The 22,002-nt window shown below is 52.9% G+C and overlaps 2 protein-coding genes across 2 annotated transcripts in view; both read right to left on the bottom strand.

Moving 5' to 3' along the window:
• Window positions 1-121: 121 nt before the first annotated feature.
• On the bottom strand, window positions 122-4,051 carry FNDC11 (fibronectin type III domain containing 11). The gene is made up of 3 exons (XM_030007648.1): window positions 3,970-4,051; window positions 385-1,339; window positions 122-135 (listed from the first exon to the last, which is right to left on the bottom strand). Exons 2-3 carry the CDS (start codon window positions 1,319-1,321, stop codon window positions 122-124), a joined length of 951 nt encoding a protein of 316 aa, XP_029863508.1. The 5' UTR covers window positions 1,322-1,339; window positions 3,970-4,051.
• Window positions 4,052-13,566: 9,515 nt separating this feature from the next.
• STK35 (serine/threonine kinase 35) overlaps window positions 13,567-22,002 on the bottom strand; it is an 18,911-nt gene continuing 10,475 nt past the window's right edge. The window contains 1 exon segment of the mRNA XM_030008769.2: window positions 13,567-18,352. The gene's annotated coding sequence lies outside the window, so the exon portion shown is untranslated.

Here is a 22,002-nt window from a genome sequence, read left to right as displayed (position 1 = left end):
AACAACGTCATTGCAAGAAGCTGGCACTGGGCATCTTGCAGTGGATGGAAAGCACTGTATGATGGAGATGCTTCTATCTCCTGTGCTTTGCATCCGAGGTGTCCTGCAAGACCGCCTGCTTCTAGCTGCTCCCACCTGTGAGTTCCAGCAGTGGGAAGTGAGTGTTTAGTCCCGAATGCTGCCTAAGGATGTTGTTTTGTGTGAGAAGTTTGGAATGGGTTACTGTTGACCTGGAAAGATTTGAGGAAGGTGCTTGTAAAATTGTTGTTGAAAACAGAATGAGTTCAGTTTTACACAAAATGTTTGAAAATAAGGTTTACCTTTAATTTTTCTCATTCATCTTTTTCAAATGGATAAAATGAGAAAAATGTTCTTGTGTGCCACCTCTTCCTTCTGGTGCACAAGCACTGCCGTCTGTGTCTTCAACAGCGTTAGTTTTTGTCTTCAGCGTAATGCTGTCGTACCATCTCTCACAGACAAGTGTGTCGGTGTGTGATCTTCTAATTGTGAATTCATATGATCTGCCAGGGTGCAGGTCCTGGACTACACATGTGTTGGAGGTGACTGCCTGAGTCCTACCGTATCCCACTTCTGTCTGTCTCCCATTTGTCAGTAACTTAACGTGCAGTTCATATTGTTCGAGGTGTGGCTCTTGATTTTCGGTAAACCACTTGAGCTTGGCCCAGTTCTTGTGTGCAAATGATTCTTCTCGATCAAAAATCAGTGGTATCTTTGTACAGAGAGAAAGCCTAATGTTGGGAAGTCTAGTACTTCTAAGATTTGCATGTGACACCAAACAATGCTTGACATAGAGCTTTCCTGGCACTTGCAAGGAAAGGAGAGTTTCCATAAACTCGGAAAGCTTGGACAGTCTCTGCATAATCAAGTCCCACAAGGACAGGAAAGTTATCATGTCAGAGGTCTCTACGTAACAGCTCAGCTCCTCCTGACCTCGTTCCAGCTGTTCTAACAGCTCAGTTAAAAGTGACAGCTGAATTTCAGTCTGGGTTTTTCCCACCTTCTTCATCCTCTGGAATTGGTAGGTGTCTATTAGTTGCAAGATGTCAATGTGATGCATCACGTGGTTCTGGTCTCTCACGTTCACGTGTTTGGGCTCAATCTCCAAGTAAAAGTAACACTTCTTTAGAAGCTCAACTTTGCTCTGGTGGTGCTGAAGGTGGTGGAGGCTCAGGTTGGAGTTCAGGAACTGCAGCACAAGGCTTCTCCTTTCCAAGTACCACTCCCAGCTGGCACTGTCTTGTTCTTCACTGCGTGCAGTACCCTCCGAACTGGTTTCAAACTCATTCAAAATCACAGCCATGATTCCAAAGCTCAGTTGCTGTGAAGAAAGCAGCAATAATAACATTAAGAACCAAAGGAAAAGCAGCTGTGAGGGAGTATTATCATGGCTGTGACTCTTCTCTCTTAATTAAAGCTTAGCTTATAAATTTATAGATGGGAAAGAACTGTTAGAGTAGATATAGTTCCAGAGGCATTTTCCTTTATAGTTGTATGGTTTCTAATGTGTCGTATAGTCTACTTTTATATATTCCAACCAACTGGTCTTCTGCTACCCCCCCCCCACCCTCCCCCCCCCGCCCCTAGAGGTTCTACCTCTGCTTAATAGATTCACGGTCAGGAATTATTCTCTGATATACTCTGCCAAAATTTCTCCCTATCTTATTATCTTCTGTTTCATTCTAATTAGATGCCTTTGTACTCCTGTAAGCAATTTCTTTCCATTCTTCTACATCTCTGGAGATGTCTATTTTTCTCTCTTTGTAATCTGCCAGGCTGTTGAGGTTTGAGACCCATCTTCTAAGCCAATTCCTACAGCTACATAATCACCTTGGTGATTCAGATTAACCCTCTGGCCCCCAAGCACGCTGGTATGCAGCAGGCAGAACCCTGCAATATGCCGAGTGCCGCCTCACAACAGTTTTCAAGAGGAGTGCTAGCGTTTTTCCTTGCACCTCTACCTTCAACAGCGGATTGACAGTCATAACCTGATGTTTTAAGTGAGGTATTGCTTTCCCTTTCTTTGGTTTTTAGTTTACATAATCACCTTGGTCCATGATATCTACTTGCTTTCTTGTAGAAGAATGCTGTTAGTCTATGAACAATGTACAATAAGAGAAGGAAACACGTGTAAAGCACCTGTGAACAGATAATGGTTTGCTGTTAAGAAGGTGTTTAGGTAGTGGTCCTTTGCAACGCCATATCTGCTGTCTTAGTCTTAGCCGTTTCATTTACTGGCAAAGACATGCCCTGGTTGGTGGTGCCTGCGGAGCCAAGACGGAAGGCCTTTGTCTGTTGTGCTTTAGCTGAAATACCTGTGGCTCACACAACTTAAGTATCTTAAACAGACATTTGCTCAATAAATGCCTGTGTCCCTGTTGTCAGTAGTTATATAATAAGAACCCAGCTTGATGTGGAGAATGTGGCTTTCACAAGCTGAGCACGCTTGATTTGAAAAATAAATAAATACGGAATTCTGAAAGTAAGATCTTGTGACCCCAGTCAGACTGCGATGATACATGCTAGCAACAGGTAACTTTCCTCATTCTGTGTAATTTTCTGGTTATAATTATTTAAGTTCTTATAGTATCTAACTGGGATATTTTAATTCTTACATGTCTTGTAGGAGCTAGATGGTGATAGCTAGTTGACAAAGCAATTTTTCTTGGCCTCATTTTCCCAAAATACATTAACAGAACTAATAACACTTCCTCGCAGGAATTCCAAGCGTTTCAAGATGTCTGGCCCCTACCTGCACTACAATTTATACTAATTCACTCATTCGCAGCAACTTTTTTTCCGAGAGAGCTGTCAACTTAAAAAACAAGCACTATTTCCTTTTCACTTTTTTCTTTCCACAAAAAAAAACCCCAAACCCTCAACCAAAGCAGTGCCAGTTCCTGGCATCCCCGTATGGAGCGCAACAGGGACAGCACATGCACCAGGTTACATATTACCCCGCTTTCAGAGCGATTTGGCTCTCTAGCGCAGTCTGTTTGCCCACAGACAGAGCTGTGATTGTGCTTGTTTTCCCTTTCTGTTTTTATATCCCTTTTTTTCCTTGCCAGAAACGGCTGTTTTTTCCAGTAACGCTGCTACGTTTGCAGCCTGGGAGGCTGCAGTCGCCCATGCTTGGCAGCGGGGCTGCGTGGCCCTGGGCTCACCCAAGGCTTGGAGAGGGTGGAAGGGGGCACCCACGGGAGCCGGGGGCACCCCAAAACCTTCCCCGCCGCCCAAACCCAGCTCCCTCATCCCAGGGCTGCGGCCCCCTCAGGTTGCCCCCGCTCCGGGGTTGAGGGACAAAGCCCTGGCCCCTCAAGCCTGTCACCCCTCCGGCAGGCTCAAGCCTGCCTTACCCAGCCCCATCGAGCCCTGACCCACCTCGTCAGGCCTTCGGGGAGCTCCGTCCAGCGGCCCCCAGTCCCGGTCCAGCCCGGTTCTACCTGCGGCCCGGCCCGGCCCGGCCCGGCCGCCCCGCAGGCCGCCGCCGTTGCCATGGCGACGCATTGTGGCATAACGGGGCCTGGGCCGGGGCCTGGGCCGCGGCCTGTGGTGGGACCGCGACCGGGCCCTGGCGGGTCCCTGCCTGCCCTCGCCACCGGCCAGGCCCCGGGAGCCACGGGCAAACCACCCAGGGACCAGGCTCCGGCGTCTCGGGCGGACACGGTTGCCGTTCCCTCTCCCTGCGGTCGGTTCCCACCACCCCATCGTGGCCCGGCTGGCAGGGCCGAGCCCCCGGCACCCACCAACTTCTCCCCCGAGCCCCTGCTTTTCACCAGCATGCTTTTTGCTCTTAGCGGCGGTGGCGTGTGGGGAAATACCCCCATTGCCTACGGGACTGCAGGCCCCAAAATGGTTTGTACTTTCCCTTCTATAAATCTCATTAATCCGCTTCTCAGCCGCCTGCACCCTCCACCTTTCCGCCCTCCGGTCCCTGGGGAAATGCGGTACCTTGGGTCCCTGAGGATCCCATGACACCAGCCCAGCCCCGAGGGGAGATGGCCGCCTGCGTGGGGAGGGGAGCGCGGCCTCGCTCGCCTCTGCCTCCTTAATTAGCGGTGTTATAGACGCTCCTGACAAATTGGAGGAGCCAATTTGTATTAAATAAAAGATCGAATTTATTAGCAAGCGATAAAAGAGCAAAACAGCGCTGGGCGGCCAGGGAGACAGTGCTCCGCCACAAGCTCGCACCCAAACAGGGGAAGAGCCCCTTTATTTATACAGTCTTTTTAGTCCCTGATACATGACAGCTGGCTGGTATCTTCAGTATCTTGTGCCATCAGGTGTTAAGTGGTCGTAATTTGCCTTCCGGTGGTTGTTGGGATGAAGGCCGAAGTCCTCCTCAGCTGTTCTTTAGGTGACTCAAGTCCCATTCATGCTCTGTAAACGTTTCTCTACATATGCTAATCATCGGTACTCATGGTCTTAGATAAGTGAAGAATATCCCTACCTCCACATGCGATTTCATGAACAAAGTTAACCCGTTCATTACAGCGGCCTCTGTTTTTATACCAAAAGCGGTGACTTGGGTCACTTACTTACAGCGAGCTGGCGCACAACGCCTGCTTGTTGTAATCACGGTGTGATGCATCTGCCGGTGGTGGGCACGGGGCGAGGGGTCGGTGCGACTTTTGGGCTAGGCATCGTGTGCGTTGAGGTGGGAGAAGGCTCTGTCTCCCAACCCGGGGCTGTTCCCCGGGTGGTTTCCCATCGTACCGGAGGGCATGGAGGAGAAGAGCAGAAGAGCAGAAGGGCCGAGGGCTCCGTGCTCCCCTCTTAGCAGGCACGTTTTGTTTCACTCCCATCTTGTGCCCCTTGCTGTTGCGATGGGGCTGTGGGGAGGCTAAGCCGATGAAAAGACCGTGTTCTGAGGACTGCAGGATTTGTGATCTTTTGCAGCCCAAATACGATTTCCAAAGCTTTGCTTCCCTGTGCAGGATGTTCCCATTGCTCCTCCAGCATGTTTCACCTCTGCTCCACGGAGCTAGGCAGTGGCCTCAGTGGTTTATGAGCCCTAGCTCCAAGACCAAGGAGTCTAAAACTGAGCTGCTTTGCTGTGGGCTGCTTTAAAGATCTCTTATCCTTGCAGAGCTCAGACCTCAGTGGCGAACTGCGGGGACACGGCCTCGAGCCAAGGGTCCCTGCAGACAGAGATGAAGTAGCTAAGGCAGGACAGCCAGAAAAATGGTGACTGCTAGCTCAGGGCAAGGTGTAGTGAGCGCAGCATGGAGCAGAAAAGCTGGCTCCATCCTGGGAAGCCTTAAGGTCGTGCTAGTGGCACCCTGCGAGGTGGCCGCGGTGAAGCGCTGTGCTGGCACACGGCTGCCCTGTTTCTCACACCACAGGCACCTTGCTGGGTTTTGAGTCGCCTGGTGTAGGTACGTCTCTGCCTCTGGGGCTGGTGAATCCTCACAGCCCTGCCAGGGTGCTCCAAACAACTTCACTGTTTGTAGCATTTCTGGGAGGAGGATTGTGAATGACCCTGCCCTGAATTCCTGAGCATTAGGACATCATTGGCAGCACCCCACTGCTGCTCTGCCTGGGACCTGCTCTGAGCCCAGCGTGGGTCAGATCTGGGATGCCCACAGATAGGTTTCAGCTTTGCTCTTTGCTGCTTTGCAGATGTTAATATTCACCCAGGAAAGCACAAGTGGTTCTGGGGTACTAATGGGGTCTGCTGGGCTTTACAGTATGCTGTTGGGATGGGGGTATTTTCGCTTTTCAAGGGTGAATCTCACAGTCTTTACATCTGACGCCAGACACGCTCTGGTGCTTTGCTCTCCACAGTGAGACTGAGGCTGTTTCACAAAGTGTCAGGAGTTTTGTTAACTTAAACACATAATTCTTATTAAAGAGATGTGTTGAAATAGAATATAAACTGCTCCATTAAGAAGTGCAGCAAACTTCCTTTTGGGTAGGAAGGGATTTTCCTGCTCTGCTTTGCTGTAGGACCTGACTGGCCAGTCAGCTGTTTTATTGTGGAGAAGAGACTGGCTCGTCTGGTTCACAGTGGCAAGCTCCATGCCATGACCGGTGTGTTCATCAGCAAACTGGGCAGGCATCCTGTATCTGAAGGTGCCTTCATACTCCCTGCGATTAAATCTTTGGGTCAGGGCTTAGCCTTAATGCTGTCTTGTACGCTTAGCTGGGGCATCTCTGCTAAGCTTTTTTAATTGAATGATAGGCAAGATCCATAACACCAGCCCTAAGCTTCTGCTTGAACATCAAAGGAGGAGGCGATCTGTCATTTTAAGAAATCAATGCATCTTCTCAAGGCAGACGGAGCTTACCATTTCATTTCATAGCTGCCAAGAGATTAACTATACAATTGTCAGGTGTGATTCTCTAACAGACAAGGAAGATAACAAATATGAGTGAAAGAAGGTTGATAGCCTTGCTTGGGGGGAAGGGCTAGCAGAGATCAGTATTTGGTAATAATGCCAAGTTTCTGCAGGAAATGAATGTTCATGCTCATGTCATGGATCCCAATCCTGTCGTTCGGGCTGTGTGTGCTGGGAACTGGACCTGTCCTTTTCCCTCGGCCTTGGTGAGCTGACAGCTTAAGGACATAAAAAGAATCCTGTGAAGGTCCAGCTAACCTTGCCACCTGTTCCAGCCATGGCCTGTGCCAGGTGCCCAGGGATGAGTTTAAAACAAGGCTTGAAATTTGTGTCCATTTCCCTTGGCACCCTCCCATCCCATGGTTTCTGAAGATGTGATGGTGTCTTTGTATTTAATAGCTCTCGGTGGAGAGCATGTCTGCCTTCAAGCTGGTGAGGTCTAGGCTATTCAGGGTGTTCCTGTACCCCAGAACTGACCTGGAAAAGGTGGAGGTAGAAGATGAAAGTATTGCACAGCTGAGCTGAGTGCAGAGGCCGAGCTTCTCGCGCAGCAAAGGTGAAGTCCTGGGCTTAGCAAGCTTTGCTCCTCATTTTGGCAGGGCTAGGATGTCACCTGAGCACTTTCTGTGAGCACAGCATGGTGCACGTTTGAAACAGGGTTTATTGCTGGAGTTGTGCAGAGACTTTTGCACTGAGCTTGCTTGTACTTCTCATCGTCATAAATGCTAACCTTCATCCCAAATTTAGCATGGAAAAATGGAATCCCTTTGGCTGCCCCTATCCTGAACAGCTGGTCAAGCTGCTGTCTTGATTTAGGAATATGAGGATAAACCTGCTTATAGTCTGCAGCTGAAATGTTACGATTTTCAGTAGCTTTGCATCAGGGATCAATTCAACTATAGGATTTTATAGCACTCTATGAATCTCTTTGAATTAATACAAATGTGTTTGAAGCATTCAAACACCATGTACCCCCTTCCCCCCCCCCATCAGCTGAGCTGCCTCTGTAGCAGACCTGACAGCTGTTGTCTGCCACGTTTGTCATTCTGCCCTGTCCTCCTGCCCACAGCATCAAAATAAAGAACTTGTTAGTCCTGTCTTTGAGATCAAGATATAAGCAGACAATTGATTTTCCTCCCTCTTCTCATTAGTGAGCTCTGACACTTAATAAAACATATATTTCCACTCTCAGGGTAAGCAAAACACCCAGATACCGCCTGTCAGAGAGAGCTGGGAGTGGGGATTCATCTTTATGGAAAATCAATAGCTGGAACAGAGAAATTGGCAGAACCCAAATTAAAAGTCGCTGGCAATTTCTGTCTTCATATGTCATGTCTACTGCATTTCTGAAACACTAATTTGCTGCAAAGGAAACCACCACAGGGACAGGGAGGAGGATGGACTTTGTGCCTGGTTCTTCCTCTGCTGCTTCCAGCTGGGACCTCGTGGGTGAAGGTGGGTATCAGGCAGAGTTTGGAGCAGCTCTTTGGGCAGCGCCTGGTTCAGGGTGATTCCTGTCGCGGGGACAGAGGGTTGTTCAATACAGGCCTTTCTGCTAGAGGTTGTATCGCCGTGGCCATTGCTGGCAGCGCTGTCATAAAAGTCTCCTAATGTCACCACCTCCTCCAGGGTTCCTGACTGTGTCCCTGTGTCCCTGGATGGGACCCATAACTCATCGTGTTTGCCTGGCCCCATGGGAGCAGGACTTTCAGAGCAGGGATGCCCGTCAGCTGGCTGCACTCAGCTGCTTCAAACCCCGTTATCACACGGGTGTGACTGATTTACTCACTGCTTGCTCACAGTTTCACTGGTGCCTCATATACCTGAAATAAATTATACATTCCACATATATCCCAAATCCAAATCATTGCCACACATCAGCGAACTTGCTTTGCTCCTCAGGCTGTGATTCAGAAGGCTCACTTGAAGAAGGAAGAGGGGTGTAAGTTTTCTAAGGAACTTGGTGAGGGGAACTGCTCTCCTGGGATGCAAAAGCCCCAGCTGGACCAGGCCAGGAAGGAGTTAATTATGTCTCCAAGGCAGCAATTATCTCCAGGTCATTACACCCACTAATGGCACCCTAGGAGGGAGCTTCACAACCTAGACCTGCTGGAGTTTGGGGTAGCTGGTTCCCTACAGCAGGCCAAGAAGTTTGTGGGTTTGGAGGCTGGTTTGGGGCAGAAATCTTCCCTGGTCTGTGCTCATCCCTGAGATCTGCTACGTGCAGGGCTGAGGGCTCGGGATTTCCTCAGGTAAGGGAAAGGGAGCCTTTCTCTGTCAGCTCTCCTTTCCTCCCCTGCTGAGTGTTTGATGGTTGGACAGCCTGGACAGGTCTTGGCACCGAAGGGAAGTCCTAGGGCAGACAGACCCTCCTTTTTCCAGCGGTGACATTAATTTAAGTACTGTGACACGTGTGCAGGACGTGAGAGGTGAGAGCTCGTCTGAGCTGCAGGCTACAGCAGCGGTTGGTTTACCGATGATCTAGCTCAGGAAGATGGAGCGGGGTCATGGAAGCTCCTTTATCTTGCTAGAAGCTCATCAAAAGCCTGTTCGGATATCCTTGTGCTGTGCTGCGCTTTGCAAGACAGACATCCATGAGCATAAGTTCAAGGCAGGCCATCGTGTCCCAGACCCCAAGAGATGGCCCTTGCTGGCAGGCTCGCCCGAGCAGTGAGCTTGCATCCCCCTTTTTCCAGGAAAACTTCCCAAGGGGGTTACGTTTGCTTGGATGTGGGACAGAGAGCGAAGATGGGAAGTGGGAAACTTGCTGAGCCTGCAGCCTTGTCCCCCGGTCATCCCCTGCGGTCAGTCCCCGCTCGGGGCTGCGGCTGACGGGGAGCACAGTCGGGCTAATGTCAGGACGCAGCACTCGCGGGGAGCCGGGCGTCTGCCCTCCCCAGGGCATGGGAGAATGAAAGCAGCTCCGAGGCTCCAGCATTCATCCCACTGGGAACATGGTGACCAGCACCTTTTAGTACCAGAGGGTAGAGCACGGCAGGCAGAGCTGGAGCCTGTGTCGTGTGATTTATCGCCTGGCTGGCTGGCTTGTGCTCCCTTCCATCTCTCAGGGCTGGCGCGTTAATCTGCAGCGCCTATGTGCCGGATAAATCAGCCCAAAGTGTTTGTTCCCACAGCAGCCTCCAAGCAAGGGGGGGCTGCAAACCCCCGGGACAGGAGCAAGGCAGGGGCATTTATTTCTTGCTATTGAAGCCTATGGTGGTTTGGGGAACATTTGTCTGTTTTCCCCAAACACAGGGCCAGTACTGGGGCATTTCTGTGTTACAAGGAGGAATTGAGGCTCACGGTAAGGTAATGACCTGCTTGGGTTTGTGGAACAGGGGAGGTGAACCCTGCACAGCCGGTTTAGTGCCCCTCACCGATTTCCAGAAGGCTTTTCAGAGGGGGAAAGAACCTCTTTCACAAGACCACAGATGCTGGCCCTTCCCGGGTTAAAACAGGAATGACTGTGGGGCTGGATCCATGCAGATGGAGCAGAGTTGGAGCTTGGAGCGGTGTGTCGCTGGGTCAGGCTTTGCTGCTGCTCATGGGGATGCTCACCCCAGGGGCCTCATCCAGCCACTGCACGGCAGTGGTCCGTGTGGTTGATCCGTGGGGGCTGGCAGGGCCACAACACAGGGCCAGAGGAGGGGGGGGTCACTCTGGGAATACCGACAGCCCCTGGCTCCGGTGACAGGACAGCAAGCGTGAAGTCGTGTCTGTGTCGGCTCATCCATCTCCGCCACTCGCAGGCTGGTCCCGGGGGAAGCGCAGGCTTTGGCAGCTGTAAGTGGGGTTGGAGGCGGATGCAATTCTAGAGAACAAGATTCCCTTGCAAAACCTGTGAAAAAAAAAAAAAAAAGTTCTTGGCTGAGAAGCTTGTTTAAAGATCTTATCTCTGGCAGAGGAAATAAGGTCTTAATTCCCTCCCTTGCTTCTTGCCTCCCAGCCTGTCTTCGCAAGTGCTTGGGTCCCCAGAGGAGCGCAGGCCATTAACTCTGCCAGGAAACGAGCTGGAGAGGAGAAGCAGCTTTTGTTCGTGGCACTGAGACTGACCTGAAGTGGCTCTGGGAGAAGCTGATGCCTCTGCCACGTGCGGTCCTGCCGTGGGGAGAGGCAGGAGCGTGTGCGGGGTGGGCACCCTGCGCAGCTCCACAAATGCGCATTTGAGGCAGATAGCAGGCAAAAAATATATTTGGCTTTCTGACTTGGCCATCTTTCTTTTCTGAAGCCTTGGTTGGAATCAGGAGGTGGTTTGGGCGATGTTGCTCTCCCTGTTCCATCCCCCGGGTCCCCCAGGCAGGGCTGGCATCCCTGGGGCTGCCTGAGGTTTCTGCAGGGGGAAGGATGGGGTGGCCGTGGCCGTCCCACGCACATTGCGGGCTGCACTGCTCCTGTCCGAGCTGGCGCTGGAGAGCTGTTGGGATGCCGTGTGCGATAAGATAAAAGGTATTTAATAAGTGAGAGCTTAATGCCATCCACAGCCTTATCCACCATGCGGCAGAGCACCAGGGCTGGGCTGTCCCTGTGCCGAGGACCCCCATGACTGTCCTGCAACCGAAGAGGGGGACAGAGGGTGAGGAGGGTCTGCCCTCCTGCCTCACAGCACGGCAGCCGGCGGGGAGAGCAGAGCCCCCGCTCACCAGCGTGCTGGTTTTCATACCCTCGCGTTTCATCATCACCTCCACCCGCATGAAGAGCCTCGTCTGAGTCATCTCCCGGCTAAATGGAGTGTGTGGGCTTACCGCAGCTTTAGCTGTTCATCCTCTGCTTTGCTGGAGCCTGACACAGGGTAAAATAGAGCTATTCATCAATGTGGAGATGAGGCAGATGAATGTCCTGTAACAATAAAACAGGCCTTGCTCTCTTCCTACCGGCTCGAGCAGCTGGTGTCTCTCTGTGGTCCAGCGAGGACTGCTTAAGTGGCTGCTGCCTGAGGAGCTCAAGAGATCTTAAAAGAAATATGGACTTAACGTTTTGCACTGAATGACTTAGTGCTCTAGCTGTAAAATGCAGTACCAGAGCCTTTGTGAAGAGGAAGGTCTTGAAAATGTTCCTACCACGTGTCAAAGCAGGGAGAGGGAAAGCAAAGCCGATGGCGGCAGCATCTCACCTCTGCTCTCTGATGCTAAATCCCTCCGGGGTGAGGTTGGTGCTGGCACCACTATTGGCTTCATGGTCATGGTGGCTGCCATGGGTTTCCTTGCCTATCCCACCCTCGCCCTGCTGCCTGGTATGGCTTTTGCCATGTGCAGCTTTACTCCAGCACGGAGCGGCAGGACAGGGGATGGCTGGTGCTGGGGTACTTTTGTCAGTTACCAAATACTTGAAGCATCTTTGTGGAGTTTAGCAGCCCTCTTTGCATACAAAATAACAGGTCTCCAGAGAGCAAATCCAGAGTGAAACATTTCTCCTGGTGACTGACACCAACCTCTTTCCGCTAATGATGTTAAAAGCTTTTCAGCTGTTGCCTGTGCCATGCGGTCACCTGCCCTTACCGGCTTCTCGTTTGCAGCGCGGCAGCACACGTGCGAGGTGATCCAGGCTCCCACCCTGCTGGATTTCATCTTCCTCACATTCGCAGGGGCTGAGCTAACGAGAGCTGTGGCCCCAGGAGCTCACAGAGCATGTTACGTGTCCGATCACAGAGAAGCGCATGATGCCGTCAACCTGGAGGTTGGTAAAATGATCCTTGTCACTGGTGTAGCTTAAAAGAGAGAAGTCCTGAGAGCAAAACAAGCCTCCTTGGAGGTGCAGCAGTGTTTGTGCTGGGGAGTTTGGGGTTGACCACCTGCGGTGGGGGACAGCAGTGTGGCACAGCCGCTCTCTGCAGCTGCATTTGTCACCAGGACAGGGACAGTCTCGGGGCTTGTCCCACACCCACTGCCAGTGTGACCAGAGCCAACCCAGCCCCTTCCCTGCCTGCAGGCAGGATGCTCTGGGCAGGACGGGGCGGGGGGGATGTTTGAGCAGCCAGGGTTGCCCTCGCAGTGGGTGCCATGCAGTCAATGCCCCTCAGCCCCAAGATAACCCAGCTGGAAGCTGGCGGGGGGGGGGGGGGGGGGGGGGGGGGGGGGGGGCGAGAAAAACATAGCTTGGGCCCCTCCTTGCTTGCCTGTCAGTGAGCAGCGCAGCTCTGGCCCCTCGGCATCATTCCGTCTGGGGCCAACTAGCCCCACTGCGGCCCCACTGGGCTGAAAGCATCCATTTTAGGTCCCTGTCGGTAGCTATTAGGGAACACAATGCTGATGGCCACGCGGGGGGAGCCCACAGCCACGCGGCTGGCAGTACTGGGGCTGCCAGAGGGGAAGCAGGAGGCAGCGACTGGCCGCCAAGCACGTCCCAGCACGGGCGCTGCAGCCGCCCCGGGTTGCATGAGGCTGCGGGACCGTTACACAAGGGCTGGCGAGCGGCGGCGCGCGGCCCCATGCGCCAGGACACCCCGTGTCCCGCGCTGGCTCAGGGTGGTCGCAAGCTGTTCGACACCCGGGAAATCGCTGGCTGCCGTTCTCTGCCCGAAGGAAAACTTCTCATCGCTGCAGGATGCGGCTCAGCCTTGCTGTGCTTCTCCCATCATGGATGTCGGCCATGGCACTGGGGATCCTGGCTGGAAAGAGGGCTACGGGGGCTCCCAGCCGCTGTGACTGGCTTGGTTTTGGTCTGTGCTTCTGGAATTTGGGGCAGAGGATCGGTGCAAAGGGAGAAAATATTTGTGGCTACTAAAGTGGGAATTCTGCAGGACATTTTCCTTGCTGGGTTTGCAGCCACTTCTGGAGCAGGTGACCAGCTGGGCAAGTGGCTGCTCATCCTCTTTGGCTCCCGAACCACAGGGCTGCCAGGCAAGGGGCAGGACAGGGAGGTGTTTCCACAGGCAGACGCCAAGCTTGCCAGCCCCGCTAATCGCCGTGGCTTTCTTGGTGTCTGCAGCGAGAATGGGGCTAATCCTAATCTAGGGCAAGGATAAACGGCCACAGGCTCCACGTGCCAGGGAGCCACGTTCTGGCTGGCACCAGCCACTGTGCCTTGGTTTAGTGCCCTAAGCCCCCGGGCTCAGGCCGGCTAGCCCTGCCCAGTCTTAGCTGGACCTGTCCTCCAGGATGGAGCCAGTACCACTTTAGGGCCTTGGTCTACCCACCGCTGCTCGGGGACTCCCCTTCCTTGCAAACCCGCTGCTGGTAGCATGGTTGAGGACAGACGCACAGAGCTTGTGTTTCAAGTTGTGTGTGGCTTTTCAACCCCATCAAATAGCTTTATTCACACAAACGTCTCTTAATTTACAAAGCCTCTGCCACTCATACACATCAGGGTATCCACAGTGTTTAAAGAACTTAAATAGAACGTCTCATACCAACCCGAGTAAACCAAGTACAAAAAATATTTATATAAAGTTGTTCACACATAGGTCCTAGATTACCAGCTTCTGTGCAAAAAAAAAAGAAAAATACAGATTCATTTACTAGTATCATTATCTTTAGTTTGGAGTCTGGGTTTAAGCCTTTTGCTCTTGCTAGCTCAGCACAGGGGCTGCAGGGAGCAGGGGGAGCCCGGAGCAGGGCTGGGCCAAGGTGTCCTTGTCCTGGGGCTCACCCAGCGCTGCTGGGGCCCCGGCACCTCCCCGGTGTGGCAGGGAAGCGGCTCGCCTCTGCAAAACTGCTGGGTTTTGCTGGATGAGTGAGCTGAAGGCCCGGGGTGGGCTGGGCATCTTCTGGGGAGGGGGCAGGCGCCAGAATGGGGACACTAAGCACTCCTATGTGGCCCCTAGGAGCTCTTCCAGCAACCTGGACATCACCCTCGGAGTTAAAACCACTTGGGCAGACTGCAGAGAAACAGGATTTGTCAGGTCGCAGCTGGAAGAGAGCAGCTTCCTGCGCTTCCCTTCCAGCTGCACCCGCCACCCCGCTCTGAAGTGTGAAATGCCTTTGGACACGAAGGGCCACACGCTGCGATGTGCCCAGTAACCAGCCGAGCAGCAGAGAAGCCGCCGGCACAGCCCTCCCCACCACGGGCAACGGCTCCCGGCAGCACCTTGGCGAGGGAGCCAGCAGGATGAGCATCGGCCGCATCCCGCTGCCGAGAGAGCCGGGGGCTCTGCTTTCCAGACGCTGCTCCTCTGCCGAGCTTTGGATCCTGCGCAGCCTGGCTGACGGGATGGGAGGCTGCGAGGAGCTGGGGTAGAGCACGCAGCCTTCTCCTGCAGCACGGCTGAACCGGCACGGGGCTGAGCGCCGCAAGCCCGTCCCGCAGCGGTGTCACCAAAACAGGACCAGAAGCCCCACCTTGCCCCGGGCAGCTGTAGTGTGAGGCTCGGAGAGCGCACGCCTGGGGTAACGAAGGAAAGCAGCAACCTGTTTCCCTGCTCTTGAGACCCACAGAAAGCACAGGGACACATGTCCCAGTTCGTGCCCCGAAGCAGTTGCCCCATGACGCTTGGCAGGCTTAAACCCAGACTCGGTACTGCATACGGAGGAAACATACAACGCACACAACGGAGGATTTCCACAACGATGGTAATGCTTGTTTTAAGTCTTATTGCTCCAGAAAGGCTCTGGGAGCCTCTGATATGTGAAGGAGCTGGGTCCTGAGGAGTAAAGGAAGACCACAGGGGTAACTCTTATCCATCACTAGCACCGCTGAACCTCAAACACAGCAGCAAGGGGACAAGGGGGAGCTAATCTAACCCCTCTAGGCTAGAGCCACCTCTGCTCTCTCCTCCCCATGGACCGAAGCTGGCTGGGAGATCCCCGTGACACCTGCACGATGCCAGCGGTGTCAGCCTTGCTGTAGGCTGGTGCAGATAACACGTTTCCCAATCCTCCTGAGGCTTGGCTTGTTCCCCCCACCCACCCCACATCCCTCTTGTAAACAGCATAGTCAGAAGTAAACAGTTTCATACAATCACTCCCCCAGCACAGGCACCGGCTGGGGCCCCACAAGCCCAGAGGGTGGCAGGGTTTCACGAGAGCGTGCTTGGCTCCCCCCGCCACTGATCAGGCCCCCCCCGGCATTTCGCTGTGGCCAGGAAGAGATGGAGACAGCCTGGCCCTGGGCTGGGCAATGGGCTGCAGGCTCGATGCTGCTTGCTTAACCTTGAGTGTTCCCAGCGGCGCATCCTAATAGCAAAAACCTCTACAGTGGAGGGAGAAGTTCAGCCTGCAGGAGCTGGGCAGGAGGTGCCCGATAAACCCACCTGGGAAGAGAAGCCTAAACATCCTCCATCCCATAGCACATGCAGGTTTGAGCTGTTCCCTGTTCCCACCTTGTTCTAGGGGGAGTGCTGGTCTGGGCCAAAGTAACTGGGAGGAGAGATGCTGGGAGCTGTAAACACAAGGCAGGTTCCCATATAGTCTGAGGAGTCGAGCACAAACAGCAGCAAAATCATCAGGGAGAAATGCTCTTAAAAGGACAAACTAATCAGGGAAACATCCACATTGGCCAAAGGCTAGCAGCCCTAGGACTTGTCCTTGGAAGTGTTTGCTAAATCCTAAGTAAGGCACTACGGTCTAGCTCACTAACATCAAGCTGCTTTAAAAACACATCTGCAATGCAAAAGCTGAGGTGGAGACGTGTGGTTTGAAGATGGCCTGAAACAGCAGCAGACCAAAGAGGGTTGATCCTCCCAGGGCTTGCCTGGACGCTGCCTGCCTGCCTGCTCTCCAAATCGGAGCCGCCTGCCAGGCTCACTCCTGTGTCCCCAGAGAAGAGCAGGGTGCTGGCAGCTGGCTGGAGGCAGGGGTCCCGGTGGGCAACCCACTCACCCCCTTCCACCTCCACGTCCTGCGTTTCAGGCTTGGTTTCCACACGTGGAAACCTCCTGCTAGGAAGCTCCCTGCAACTGGGATGTAACACCTGGTGAGGGGCCCTTCCAGCAGGGAAAGCCACGCAAGCAGGGCTGGGAGGGTAAAGCCCTCTTAATTGCACCCATTCAAGCCAGGGTTAGTTTATAACAGTTACAACAGTCAGGAGCAAAGGCTGTCAGGTGAAGGAAGGATGGTCCAGTGGTCAGGGCACTAACGCTGTACTTGGGAACTACAGGGTTCAGCTCTCATCTCACTGCAGCCCTCCTGCAGGATGCAGGGCTCTGCAAGCCCTCCCCAGAAACCCACCTGCGGCTCCTCAGCACGGCCACTGCAGGGATCTGCTGCTAGTTAGAGAGAAATGAGAGCAGCCAAAGCCCCTGAGAACGCTCTGTGGCCAGGGCCGAGCACAGCGCCTGCTAACCAACCCCAAACTGCTCAAACCCCAGTAACCAGCCTGGAAGGAGTCTGTACCGTCATGGTCTGGCTGTGGCTGGCCACAGCCCACAGAAGCATCTCTAGGACCAAACAGAAGAGCAGTGTAGGAACGGGGGCTTGGCACTGTGTTTGTGCTGTCCGAACCTTCACAAGTCACAGACAGATGGTCTGGAGCCTTCTGGCATCATCCTCCTAAGAGGGACCTGGCCTTCCTCCAGTGACAGCCTTAGCTTTGTATCCTGGAATATATGGAACAGAAAAAACCCCTCCCTCCTTTCCCTACTTTAGCTCTGCCTTAGCCCACCTGAATTTCCTGCATTTCCATTCATTCCCATGAGGTCAGCAAAGGACACTGAGTAGACACAAGGAGGTGCTGCTAGTTCAGGAACCTTCCAGTGATGACACAGGAAAGCTGCAGCCTGCATGCAAGCAAGGAGCAGTTGCCACAGCCAGGGACAAGGGGGTCAGAGGGACCCTCTTCTGCCCATGGCCCTGGCCAGCTCCGGCTGGGGTAAGGGCTGAGCACCTGGGCAGTTTGTGAGCGATGCTGGGTCAGAGCAGCCCACTCCCCAAACCACTGCCGGGTGATTTAGCCTGGTGAGAAATGTTTTAGTTGGTTCAGAACCTGCAGGGTAGAGAAGAGGTGGTGCTTTACGTTGCATTTACAGTGAGCAAAGTCTAAAGACCATCAACACGGGGTCAGCCCCAGAATATTAGTGTTGCTCTAAATATAGGCAAGGAAATCGAGTATTAACTGCTCAGCCCGAGGTTCCAATCTCCTTACCTGAGCTGTACTGTACTGTAACCAAACCTAAACAGCAGCATTGCCTTTTGCTTCCTGGAGATAGTTATCTAGCAGGGAAAAGTGTTTTGCGGGAGGCTAGAATCCAGCCCCTGAGCCATTTAGGCCAAACCTCCTCCTCTCCCAATTATTGTTCCTAACAACTGAAGTTTGGCATTAAATGAATCAGAGTAAGTGGACTGCTTTCTGTTTCTTTTGTCTGCAGATGATGTCCACCTGAAAATGTACCTATGGGCTCCCCGTTGCCCTCTATATAGAAAGACTGTAACAAACGTCACTAGTGAAATCCAGCTCAGGGAGAACGAAGGTCTGCCTTCATTCAAGACCTGCCTTGCTGAATGGCTTTCCAGCTTGTTTATGCTATTCTATCTTAATGTCAACTGCTCATAGCCTGGGCAGCATCCACCTACTCAGAAGCTGCCCGGCTATGAAATTATTTAGGTGCTTGGAACATGTGACCCAAGAGACTCACTTTTTCTAAAGCACTGCACTCCCAGTGCAAGCCTAGCCATCACTTTGCTCCTGTTTCCCCCAGGTGAAAGCAATAGCTTTAAACCCAGAGTTGTGCCCTGTAGGACTCAGAGCTGGTGCCTGGCAGCACACCTCGCTGCCAGGCTGCCGATTCCCAACTCCTTATGGAACCAGATCTTCCCTAGAAACATCTACTGAGTCAATGGCAGCACAGGAGACATGGGGAGGGCTGGGCAGGGGATCTACTCTCTGGATCTTGTTTAAAAGTCTCGCGAGCGTGATAGTTGCCAGCTTGTGCTCTTTTACAGGCCCCTGCAGACCCCTCCCACACCCCCAGAACACCTCTTCCCAACAAAAAGTAACACCCAAAGATTTCACATTGCCAGAGATCCTGCAGACCAGGGATCTTCTGTATCATCATCTTCCCTTATATCTTTGACTTCCCTCGTTGCACGTAAATAATGGAGATTATGGGTCCCTGGTAAATTAACCTGCAAGAAAAACAAGAAAGGAGAGAAAGAGGTCAGGTATGTCAGTGGTTTTGTCCCTGTTACTAGATTGTGACAGCATCCTGCCAGCACCCCTGCTGCCATCCAACCCAGACTGCACATAGGTAAAGCAAGCAGGATCACTGGTTCAGTGTGCTTGCTGCACCCCTCCTTTCATTCCCAAGCCTTAATTAAAGCACCATTTGAGGGTCTGGGAGAACTCGAGATGAGAGCACGCCTTCTTGTTACACAGCCCCAAATAATGAGCATGAACAGCAATGCCTACGAACAACTGCACCGGGTGGACAGTGCAATGGTAACCAGATTGGTGGTGGAATCATCTGGCTGCTGGATGGAAGGACTGGAGGACACCACTGCGGAGAGGGCACCCACTCGAACAGCCTTCCCACTGGTCCCAGTTAGTCTGAGATGGGTGCTGTCACATCTCTCTACTTTGCAGTGCTTTTGTTATCAATCCAGGCACTGTGGGTCTGGAGTCAGTTTACAGTCATTTATTTCTCAGGAGTGATTCAGACAGCCATGCACAGAGCACACTGCCAAAGTCAGTATGCATCCGGCTGCCCCAGCATGTGGGCTGAGCTAGGATGGGTTGTCTGGGGGTTGAACATCACCCTGCACACCCATAAGACAGCCCCATCCTGCAGGGCTCATTGTGGTGACAGCCTAGCTGGAACAAGGATGAGCATTACTGCAGCAGAGCCCAGCCTTGAGGCTCCACGTGATGTGCCCACGAGCACTGGCTCCTGGTCCTCCACCAGGAAAGTTGGAACAAGCTGTGACACCGGGGACACCCTGCACCGCTCGCCCTGTGCGTCAGCAGCAGCCTCAGCTTCTCAAGTGGCTCAGCAAGAGGTGGTTAAAATCCATTTCAGCGCAACTGAAAGCAGAGCAGGATGGGTTTGCAGCGTGGCTGTGCTGCACTTGCGACAGCCCACGAGGATGCTCAGTGCCAGGGATTTTAGGGAAGAATGGGCAAACCTTTGCTGCACCGGTCCCTGCTCTGGCCAAATCCCCAATGTACAGCATCCCCCATGGTCCCTGTAGCACCAAGGGTGCTGCACCAATTCATCTACAGTGCTGGCACCGCACCCTCCTGTCCTCCGAGCTCAGGGACGCAGAAATGCTCAACTCTGCACATAAGCCACCAGCATTTTCCATCCAGTTTGCTTGCAACCCAGCAAATTCCCTGTGGACATCCCATCCAGCAGCAGGGCTGGACCCAGCAGAGGAACAGCACACATGCACACAATGTCACTTCTGTATTGGAAATAGGTCATTCAGGATGTCAGAACCTTCAGAGGGACCAGCAGAGCTGAAGCCAGGGGTTGTACCGGGAACCAGTAGTGATGGTTCGATGAAAGCTGGGACCCACCTGCCTGATGGAGGGACCCGGGGCTCTCCCCACTGCGGTCAGCTCTGCCCACCGGTGCCTCGAGGGCTTCCTGCAGCAGGGGACGGGGCTGGAAGTCACTGAAACACTTGCAAACCTTCAACCCCAAGGAAAGGGCCCTGCTTCACTTCCTCACCCCTTGTGCTAGGCACAGGTGGTAAATCTTCCAGGAGTTAACATCAGTTTAATTTTTCCCAAACTTGAGCTCTGAGCTCAGAAAGTTACATGGAAAAAATTGGGAGGGTGAATTTAGCTCCCCCCTTCAGCAGGGGCAGGTCCTCTCCCACCGGCCACAAGCGAGGGGCTCTGCAGAGACACCGAGCGACAGCAACAGAGCAGCAAAAGAGACCTGCTGAAGAAAAACTGCTACTGCCCAGCAAATTACTCAAATCCCTTAGCCTTAGGAAATCTCATTAAAGAAAGCCATGCCTGAGGAACACACTTCTAAAGGAAGAGGCTGCTTCTGCTGCTCAGAGCAGAAGCCAGGGCTACGAGCACACAGCTTTTCAGGAGAGGTTAACTGGGAGATGCCGCCTTTGCAGGCGGCAATCAGAAAAAAAGCCTTTCTGTTTGAGAAGGCAGGCTTGCAAGAGGCACCCAGACATCAGGTCAGGGGCAATCACGTGAGGAATTTTCTGGAAGATTTCTCCTGTGGTGCAGCTTCATTAGCAAGTAGGGCAGCGTTTCTGTTTGTGCTTCCCTGGAGTAGGAGCATTTTCAGGGAAGGCGCTTGCTTGAGCAGCCCCAAGCTCACAGCTCTGAGACAGGAGAGCTCACTCCATTGACGCACATTGTTTCAGGGGCTTGTTCAAGAGCTTTTAATCCCTCCACTGATGCCACTTATAGTTTAATCAGGTTGAATGTTCATTCAGCATCAGCAGGATATGAAGCAGCAGCCCATAGAGTCCTCATCCAGCACCTAAGGAAGACAAGACTAATGTGTGGGTCACAGCAGAGATGGGAGGTGGCAATGTGGTCTGCGTGGTATCAGAGGACTCGGTGCAGGGGAGGGAGAGATAACCCAGCACCTTCTCACGTTAATCACATTATCTACCCCTGCGTGGGAACACAGGGTGCAAGGGAAGGGGGCCGAGAGCCTGCTTTAACTCCTAAGTTCTTCCTCATGCTCTGTACCTAGATTTGTGACTCGCTCCTTGGGAGCTTCCTTAAATCCAACTGCAGCGGCCTCTCCCAGAAGGGAGAGGGGGGATGACGGTGAGCAAACGCAAACACTAACACACCTGGCCAGAGGTGACATGATCCAGTTCATCCTCAGGGCTTTGCTTCTCCACAGGTAGAATCAACGTTGCCCAAAAAGACGTCACCACCCCACAGGGTGGGCCTGGGATGCTGCACCCACTGCTACTGCCAAGATGAGGAACTGACCTTGCTTTTACTGTCCCATGGCTTTGGTCCGTGCCAAGATTCGCAAACCACACTGAAAATAGTCTGAAGTCAAAACCAACATTGTTTCAGAAATAAAGCCACTATCCTTTTCCTTGACTTGCTCACCTGTTCCTGGGCCATGGGGTCAGGGCACTTCTACCATATGGTAAAATTTGAGTCGAGTGCTACTAACAGAGAAGACCTAGCTTGATGCAACAGCCCTGCTCACTGACATCTCGCAGAGATACTGCTGATGTGCACCCAATCCCTGCCCTCCAGGTCTGAAATTCTGTAGGGCAGCAGTTTATTAGTGGTGCTCAGGAGCGGCTGGGCACAGCACCAGAGAGCTCTCGCCAGGGATAGGCACCATCATGCAGGGAGAGCAGATGAGCTTGCTCAGCATCAGCTCCTGTTGCATTTTGAAAATGCAAAGAGGAGAACAATGCAAATGCGAACAGTTACTTTCAGCTGAAACCGGAATGATCAAAACCAGTGACAGAGAAGGGGGAGGAGTGCTGGAGTGAACCGGGTTGGCCTTGGCTGTCAGACACCTTCCTGCGGAAGGCAGCCCCTGAGATGTGGCAGTCTGCACCACACCACATGCACACATTCCTGCCATTCACCTTGAGCATCCACCGCAAAAATCAGACCTACTGTTTTATCCACAGTGAAAATACCATGGAAGGATTTACCAGAACAAGCTGCCTTCTACACTGATCAACACCATTGCAGTTTGATGTCCTATGTGAATTAAAACTACGAAGTTTCTTAAATGGATAACTGTAGGTGATGGGTGATGCTGCCACTTGCTCCCCTTGTTTCTGTGGCCAAGACCACTGGTGCCACTCCAGCGAGC

The sequence above is a fragment of the Aquila chrysaetos genome, chromosome 3 (genome assembly GCF_900496995.4).
Source record: "Aquila chrysaetos chrysaetos chromosome 3, bAquChr1.4, whole genome shotgun sequence".
Classification (NCBI taxonomy): Eukaryota; Metazoa; Chordata; class Aves; order Accipitriformes; family Accipitridae; genus Aquila; species Aquila chrysaetos.
This window is presented reverse-complemented; position numbering and strand designations above follow the sequence as displayed.